At 30.8% G+C, this 9,534-nt stretch overlaps 1 protein-coding gene and 1 pseudogene across 1 annotated transcript; both read right to left on the minus strand.

Moving 5' to 3' along the window:
- Positions 1–4,244: 4,244 nt before the first annotated feature.
- LOC134272125 (uncharacterized) lies at positions 4,245–4,815 on the minus strand (annotated as a pseudogene).
- On the minus strand, positions 4,739–6,957 carry LOC134272126 (uncharacterized). The gene is made up of 4 exons (XM_062754367.1): positions 6,699–6,957; positions 6,377–6,560; positions 5,515–5,600; positions 4,739–4,953 (listed from the first exon to the last, which is right to left on the minus strand). Exons 2-4 carry the CDS (start codon positions 6,556–6,558, stop codon positions 4,889–4,891), a joined length of 333 nt encoding a protein of 110 aa, XP_062610351.1. The 5' UTR covers positions 6,559–6,560; positions 6,699–6,957; the 3' UTR covers positions 4,739–4,888.
- Positions 6,958–9,534: the final 2,577 nt, after the last annotated feature.

Raw genomic sequence — 9,534 nt, forward strand, 5'->3', positions numbered from 1 at the left:
TCCATATTAATCATGCTCTTATTGTTCTTGAAAAGGAGAATTTTGAAGATTTGTTTCCTTTTATTCCTAAATAAAACTTTGATCCCTAATTGTGGCCTGACCTAGCCTTTAAGGTCATGATTTGAAAAACTAGAAATATGTCTATAAGACATGAATGTCCCACTGGATGTATATTACTCATGCTACAGGAAAGTGTATTAAGTTTGTTGAAAATATCTCGAACAGTTTCTTTAGAATTGAAACTAAAATCTAAATAAATTGGATATAGATTATAAATCCTCACCAAATTATGTATAAGTGCATGCTAAACATAAAAATGTCTTAAATTATTTCTTTAAAACTAAGCCAAATACAAATCAAAAAGGATGGAGGTCAAGGTCAGAGGAATGTGCAAGGTGAAGTTTTTGGTGAAGTTATCAGCATATTATGTTTGATAAAAATATCTTGAATGATTTAATGAAACTGAGCTTAACACATTTTCTAAGAAAATAGAGGTCAAAGGAAAGGTTAGGGCCAAAATGTTAATTGTTGCAGTTGAAAAGCTTACATCAGTATGAATTTACTATTAGCATATGAAGTTTGATAAAACTATGATTCATGGTTTATTTAAAACTTAGATAAACACATATTTTAAAAAGTGAGGTCAAGGTCAAAGGAAAATTCAAGGTCAAAATAAGTTGATGTATTAATAGCTCTCAGCAGTATGTATCAGCATATGAAGTTTGATAAATATATTTTGAATTCTTTACTCAAAACTGATCTAGACATTAATTTTAGAAAAGTGAGGTCAAGGTCACAGGAAAGGTCAAGGTAAAAAAGAGTGAAGCATTGTAAAGCTTACATAAGTATGTATCATCATGTGAAGATTCATTACACAACTTGAATGGTTTCTTTAAAATAAAGCTAAACAGTAATTTAAGGAGGGTAGGGGTCAGCAAATTATTTTTTTTATTAACCACCAGTTATAACTTAAATTTGGGGATATGATATCTTAAGCTGTCAACTATCATTTGGGAAAAGAAAATTTCATAAATTTTAGTTTTAAAATTTGATTGTCTTTTCATTATATCTTTATATGGAGCTCTTCTTCTAAAGGAGATCAAAATAGTCTAAAAATCGCCACAACCACCCAGCCTCTTTAAAGAAAAGTTACGTGAAGGTCAAAGGAAAAGTCAAAGTCAAAAATATTGCTGCAGTTGGATATTTACATCAGTATGCATCAACATAATTATGAACTTTGATAAAAATATCTAGAAAGTTTCTTTGAGCCCGATAGAAAGACAGATGGAAGGGTGGAGGACGGACATGACAAAAACTTTACATGTATTCCTAATCATGGTGTGGCATAAAAAAAACTTGAATCTACATTATATGAGGATGTTTCCATCTATCAAGATTATACAAGCAAATTCAAAGAATTGTTTTCCTCTGCTTTCTGTGTTTCAGTGAATGGGATGCCATAATTTATGGCTGATTACAAATGTGTAAAATATGCACCCATATCATATATGAATTTTTGAAAATTAGGTCAAAGGGGAAAAATCATAGCATGCTCTGAAACATTTTGTTGTAGGTAATGTACATGTCAAATGTGAAAGTCCTATCTCTTTTGAATCAAAATTTATATATACAATTATAATATTTTTGAAAAGTAGGTTAAACTTCTAGGTCAAGGTCACAGAGTCAAAAGTCATGACATTTTTAAAAAAGTCTTTTCACAGGTAATAAACATTTATAATTTGAATGCCCGTTCTTTTCTCTTTCAAATTGATCAATTTAAAGTGTTATTTTTTGGAAAGTAGGTAAAATTTTGAGGTAAAGGTCTCACTTGGGTTAAAAAATCATAGTATATTTAGAAACTTTTGTGGTAATGTATATGTGAAATATGAAAGCACTATCTCTATTTATTCAAATGTTATGACCAAGGTTAAATTTATTGTGACAGATGCACATACTAGCTGTCAATAAAATGGACAAACTGACAGACAAATGAGATTTAACGTCCCCTCCCTTTCCCCAAAACGAGGGACAATAATGCCCTTGCTGTTCTTGAGAAAAAGATTTATGATGGAAAAAATCCCCTGCATATTTCTTAACGCAAATAAATATTGTGTTTTTATGTCATTTTGTTTGTTGTTAAACATCCCTCTCAGGAATTTTTCACTCATATGGAGACACCACCACTTGAAAAATAATGAGGACAAGTTAGATTTGAGGTCAGCATTCATTTTAGGAGTTTTCAACCATTAAGACATAAAGAAATATTAACTCGATCCTTCCCCTCACCCCTTCCCAGACCCCTGTTTGTTTATGTATGCAAACTACTACTTGTATTACATTAAAAAAAAATTATACAAATAGTTTAATGTGGTCCATTTCTAAATGATTATCTTTCCTAATTCTAGGAAGATAGGTTGACACAAATTCATGAATAAAATGTCAAGTAATCTTATCATTGATGCACTTTTATTTAATCTAATGCAGTCATATTGTGAACATTTCCAGCTCGTTAGGAGAGTGGGAATGACCTCCAGGGGGTTCATAACCTTTATACCATTAAATTTGCATAACATAATAACACAAGAAAGGAAATTATGGATAGTCAAATGGAAACACTTTCCAACTATACAGGGACAGGGAGTGGATTGGGAGATCGCCCTCTCAACCCCCCCCGGAATTTGCAGGACTATAATATATACTGGAGGAAATAAAAATGACTTTGGATGCCTTAAGGTACTTGTTTACTCAGAAGGAAAAAAAAATCTACTGATGATAATTAAAACTCGTCTTTTAAATCAGCAAGACACACGTATGTATTGACAAAATCCACTTTAAAACATGTAGGTCAATGACCTACTTTTTTTGCTATTAGCCAATGAAATTAGAGCATGAATTCGCCATTGTAGATATGGATTTTTTAAGGTTACTTCAATCTTTTACTATAATTTTTCTTGCGGGCATGTAAGTGAAACATTCTACCATATCAATTTATAAATTAATGTGTTATCTTAAAAATAACAACAAAATTATTACAGAAATCAATCACGTTTTTATTTTCTATAACCCGAATTTCCTCTGTTTCATGACATTTTATGCATGTAAATAAGCCTGATTTCATTCAAATATTCTAAAAATTTGACTGATGATAACTCTTATTGGTTGTTTCATACATACAGAGAACATCTTATAAGAAATAAAAATTAATCACAAAGTGGGTGTCAATGATCAAAATTTTGAGATATTTTGTTACAAATAACCTGAATTTCCTCCGTTTCATGACATTTTCTGCTAAAAACATAAATAAACCTAAGAAATTTTCATTCAAATATTCTAAAAATTTGACTGATGGTAACTCTTATTGGATGTTGTATACAAACAGAGAACATCTTATAAGAAATAAAAATTAATCACAAAGTGGGTGTCAATGATCAAAATTTTGAGATATTTTGTAATAAATAACCTGAATTTCCTCCGTTTCATGACATTTTATGCATATAAATATACCTGTTTTCATTCAAATATTCAAAAAATTTGACTGATGATATCTGTTTTTAGTTGATTTATACATATAGAAAGCACCCTATAAGATATAAAAATGAAACATAAAATGGGTGTCAATGATCAAAATTTTGAGATATTTTGTTACCAATAACCTGAATTTCCTCTGTTTCATAACATTTTATGCATAAAAAGGAACCTGATTTCATTCAAATATTCTAAGAAATTGACTGATGATAACTCTTATTGGTTGTTTTATACATATAGAAAGCATTCTATAGGAAACAAAAATGAAACATAATGTGTGTGTCAATGATTAAAATTTTGAAATATTTTTTACAAATAACCTGAATTTCCTCTGTTTCATGACATTTTATGCATATAAATTTACCTGCCTTCATTCAAATATTCTAAAAATTTGACTGATGATAACTGTTATTGGTTGATTTATACATATTGAAGTACCCTATAAGATATAAAAATGAAACATAAAGTGGATGTCAATGATCAAAATTTTGAGATGTTTTGTTACCAATAACCTGAATTTCCTCTGTTTCATAACATTTTAATGCATAAAAATGAACCTTTTTTCATTCAAATATTCTAAAAATATGACTGATGAAAACTCTTATCGGTTGATTTATAATATAGAAAGCATCTAAGAAACAAAAATGAAACATAAAGTGGATGTCAATTGATTAAAATTTTGAGATATTTTGTTACAAATAACCTGAATTTCCTCTGTTTCATAACATTTTATTATTATTAAACCTATCAGAACTTCTAGATTGTGCCTTTCTGAGACAATCAAAGTTTAGGCCACTACTGGTTACCTTCCTTGCCATTCTGACACTCAGAAGATTTTTATCAATCAAACATTGAAAGAATGGTATGTTTTTATCTACAACTTTCTGGTAGTTACATGTATGGACACTCAAAGCATACTGAAATGTAAATGTACAAGATCATCACAAAAATGAACAGTGTCATATAAACTTTTCACAGCTGAAACATCTTCTACAGTATCATGTGCATTGTAAGTACATTTTAGTAACACTTCTGATAAATATTGCCCGTTATATGAACACAAACTGGGATGGACAAGTTTGAATAGAAATCTGATAATATCTCAAAAAAAAAAAACCTTGTACACATTTGACACTCGATAAAACAGTGAACAAGAATCTAGAGTATGAAAAAGAACATGAAAATCAAAACCTTTGATATTGTGGCCAACTAAAAATAGATTCCTTGCTTCTCCATAAAGCTTAAAAAAGAACCAAGTGCACTTGAAATTGAAACAGGTTGACTTTCCTCTCATGGTGATTAGAGTTTTTTCTGCAGTCATGATCTTTGAAGTCTTTTCTATTTGTAGTAGCATTTTCAAAAATTATGCAACATTTCGTTCTGATTTCATGACTTTGCCTGTCTGAGATTCAATCATGGAGCAATGACCTAAAAATATGTTTCAAATTAACATTTATGCAGTTTGAGTTATTAAAGGAATAAATTTGTTATATTCAATTTCATATACATTTATGAACATTTGTTATGAAATATATTTATTATAAAATATATAAATATTTTATAAAGAATTGGAATTTTTACTTTGTTAAACATTAAATTCCTTTTAAAGAAACAAGACGTGCTTGTGAAACACAACACGGTGGCAACTAAGTTCCAATAAAAGTTATTTTTGGCATAAAGGTCACAGTCCAGGTCACAAGGTCATTGACCTTGGTGTCGTTTGAAAGAGCATAATTAGTGAGGTATGTATACCAAATATGAAGTCTCTATCTCCTACAGCAAAAGTTTGAAAAAGCTTATAAGTCACAGTCAAGGTCACAAGGTAATTGACCTTGGTGTCATTTGATAGCTACAGCTTAATTAGTGGAGTGTTCAAAAGTTATGGTGAGGTAAAGGTTGACAACAGACAGACAAACAAACAGACAGACGAGACAAAAAACAATATACACCCTGATTTATCGATCTGGGCGCATAAAATGCTCAACATACCAGAGAGGCTGTCAAAGGATGGCCCACTGCCTGGTTTCTGCCAACCTGCATCAACACTGACTGTTAGCTCGACTGTACCTTTAATCCTTAATAATCATAAGAAGACTGTCAGAAACATGAAGCTAATTGGTTTTCTTACCTTGATTGTGGTTGTTCTCTTAATATGTACACTTTTTAAATCTGAAAATTACATGTATAGGATTTACTTCTTACATGTATGCAAAAATGCATATATTGGAGAATAGAAATACAGTAAGCGAAGTCCCGGGGACCTGCTAATTTTAAAATTTACTATGTCCATTATTGGTTATATCAGTATAATGAATTTGTATAATTGTATAAAGCAATTGCAATTTACACGTGTTCCATCAAGTATTTTTATAGAATATGTACGAAGAGCTGTTGTTACAAAACATTCCTTGGATAACTATGGTTTCATTATGAATTGAATTTTATACACAAATACTTGCCAAAAATAGTCAGTTCAATATATATCAATTTTTCAAAATTCATTAAAAAAGATGTGAATTTCATTTTTTAAAAAACCTCTACAGGAATCAAATCAGTTGACTATATTAATAAATTTGTTACATCAGAATTCGTTAATAACCATGTAATTTTACAAAAAAATGTTCAGAATTTTTGCTGGGGACCCCGAAAACTTCACTATATCTGTGAATTCACTATATACATATTCCTACTGAATGAATTTTACTGTACTAAAATTTTTAATGACGTCATCTATTAATTTTAATTCTGATAGAAACATTATAACTTCATTTAAATCAAATATATTTTAGTGTCCTAAATATTCCAAAAAAAAAAATCCTTTTACAATGGACATTTTTTTTCCTCTATGTACATACTTACAGTTGCCTGAATTTCATCATGAAGGCTGCTTCTGGTACTTTCTACTGCAGTTTTCTCCAGAACTGGTCCTGTTTCATGTTGTCTGTCTTGCAGAGTCCAAGAACTGACTGGGGGGATATTTAATGTTGTTAAAAGTGTATTCACCTGATAAGGCCCCATGCCTGTATGCACCATTCCTAAAAATATATAATTCGGATGCATTTTTGAAATATAGAACAAATGATTTTTTATAACAGGAAATTAACCTGGTGCTTTCATAATATATGTACTGTACAGTACGTAATTAAAAAATAAATGCAAAATAAAATACGTACCTGTCCTGTGTCAGGTAAGCTTGGTATTTGCATTCCATATCTCTCCATGGTGCTTTCCAGTAGCTATTTTATTTATGTGTTGACATGTTGTATTCTGACACTGGACTTTCAGGAATAATTAAATACCAATTTAAACCAGAAGTTTATATCCCCATGGTATAAGAAAGATGGAGAGGAATGCCACAAACTCCACAACCTGAGTAGCCATCTGCTAAGACCCCTAGTTCTACCAGCTTCTCCCTTTACTCAATGCAGTGTCATATCTTAAGAAAGAAAAATGTGTTGTTATACATTTAACTTAAGTTACATCTTAAAATCAAATTTATGCATTGATCACGCAATAAAAATGAACCAATCTTAAAATCCATAATTTTTCAGTCAATGTAATCATTACTAGGCCTAGTTGGTACATATCAAGTAGTTGACATTAAAAAAAAATGGCAGATTAGCAGCTGATGGATTTGGTTATTCTATCAGGGTAAGCAAAAAAAAATTTTCTCTTAAAAAAGATGCTACCACACTTATTTTACATTAAAAAATGGTCAGTTTACATTTTTATTTAGGCATTAAAAGTGATTCAGCAGTTGCCAGTTGATGTCACTGACACTGTACATCAGATTAGCAGCTGATCAGGTATAAATTTAGGATCTTCGGAATTATACTTAATGCTATATACCTTAGTAAGATAGAACATGAGTACTATCAAAGAATATTATTTAGGATTTTGTTTACCTCGATATCTTGATCAGTGTTTATCGGATTAAAATATAAATCTAATATTTACTTCAAAATATATTCAGATGTACTGCTGTGTGCAATGAAAAAGAAATTCCAATATTTGTGATGAAAGATTTATGTATATTTAAAACATAGAGAACACAAAGATAATAGTCTAATGCATTACTTTATTATCTCATTGTAAGAATATAAATTTTCTGATCAACAAGTTCAATGACAATGTTGAAGGAGACGGGAACGTCTCTGCGCACCTATGATTTATTTTAAGAAACTATTACCTGGTACTGTTTATTGCTGTCAAAGTATTGTCAAAACGGCAAATTAACGAAAGAAACGAAGTTGAACACGATATGCCAGCTTTAAATTTCTATTTATGGGACTTGATCTACGTACCCGGTAGATCGATCTTTCACGTAAAACATTCATATGACTGTCTAATATCACGTGCTTAAGCATTTTAAATTAAACATCAGGGTTTTCCACATAATGGCCGCCATTACGTCCTATATAACCGTGCGAGTATTTCTTGTATTTTTTTACGCACTTTTGTCAGGAATCGATGTATGTAACAAAATGGTCTTTTAACTTGAACAAGTTAGAATTTTTTCTGTATTGCGATGTTTTCTTTGAAAAACCTTGTTTTTTTCTATGATATTTTGCCATGCTACATTGACGTCTTATGTCGACTGTGTCAATGTTGAAGGAGACGGGACGCCATTGTTCATACATGTTACGGTAGATCGATTCACCGCGCTGATGCGGAATATGTCGAAAAACCTTGTATATTTTCGATAAATTATAAATATTAGTAACATAGAACATAAAACCCATAAATATTAGTTTTATATGTAATGTTTTACTCTTATATATAGTTTAGAATACAAAACTATTCATTTACACAACTTGTCAAATTTACGACATTTGTAAGTACGGCGACCCGTTGTTGTCAAAAATATGGTGAGTAAACAAGTACCTTAAGTGTCCCTCCACCTTAGAAAACAGACCCAAACGTAACTTCTTTTTTTTTTTTTGATTCTCAGGAAATTCTTCGTGTTGGAAACCCCCCTCCTCCCAGTCCCAGAAAAAAAAATCTGGATCTTGTAGGCCTAACTGAATGTAACGTTGATAACGGGGGATAACTTTTCAGAATGTCAAATTTGTCTCTAGATGCAGCATCGGATGATCTTTGATTCTTTAAACTTGAACGTAACCGTTTCTTTTCAGATATTTTACCCAAATCTATACGAAACTTTGTACTTACCGATTGTCATTATTTATGTCCTGTAATCTTCATGAAATATAATCCAATTAAAACAAAAATAAATAATTCCTACTGACATATATGCAAAGGTGTATACAACACTAGTAGCCTACTGCACGTGCAGTGAAATCTAAAAATGATAATGCCAATGGTAAAACTAGTACTTAAGTTGGGTACGTGACGCAAGCCCATTGTGATTCAGGTGTTCAAATACATGTATAGCGGAAGAACAAATTGAAAATTATCATTTACGAAAGATGTTTTATCTTAACATTGCCATCTAGGCATATTTCCAAAAACAGACAAATAAAGGGGTGTCTGTGTGTGTGTGTTGATGGGAGAGGGGTGGGGGTTGACTACATTGATTGTGTATATGGCAGCTTTCAAGAAGTTTAGAACTGCCTAATCAAATATAAATAAACTTTGCACATTTTGAAAAATTCATCAAAAACGCTTTACACTAATTTGAATAATATTATTTGTTATTGATCTATAGATATGAGAAAATAGATTTAAAAGTTTTTAAATTTTGTGCCAAAAATTTATACCCCCCCCCCTCCTTATAAACCTAATTTACATCATTAATTTAATTCTGTTGTTTAATTTCAGACTGGTAATGAATTAAGAATATGAAATACCTATTAGATGGAGGCCCATGGGTCACATGGTCACCTCAGCATATTATGCTCAATTTGATAAAACATGTATTATGTAAATTATTGAATTATATTGACTTTTTCCTTTGGGAAAAACCCAATATGAAGAAGTCTGCATTTAGAGGCAAACACCTTAGTGCGGGTATTATGTTCATGACAGCATCTAGTTTAAAATCTGCAT

The sequence above is a fragment of the Saccostrea cucullata genome, unplaced genomic scaffold, assembly GCF_032062105.1.
Source record: "Saccostrea cucullata isolate Sc308-1 unplaced genomic scaffold, CSIRO_AGI_Scuc_v1 ctg8390, whole genome shotgun sequence".
Taxonomy (NCBI): Eukaryota; Metazoa; Mollusca; class Bivalvia; order Ostreida; family Ostreidae; genus Saccostrea; species Saccostrea cuccullata.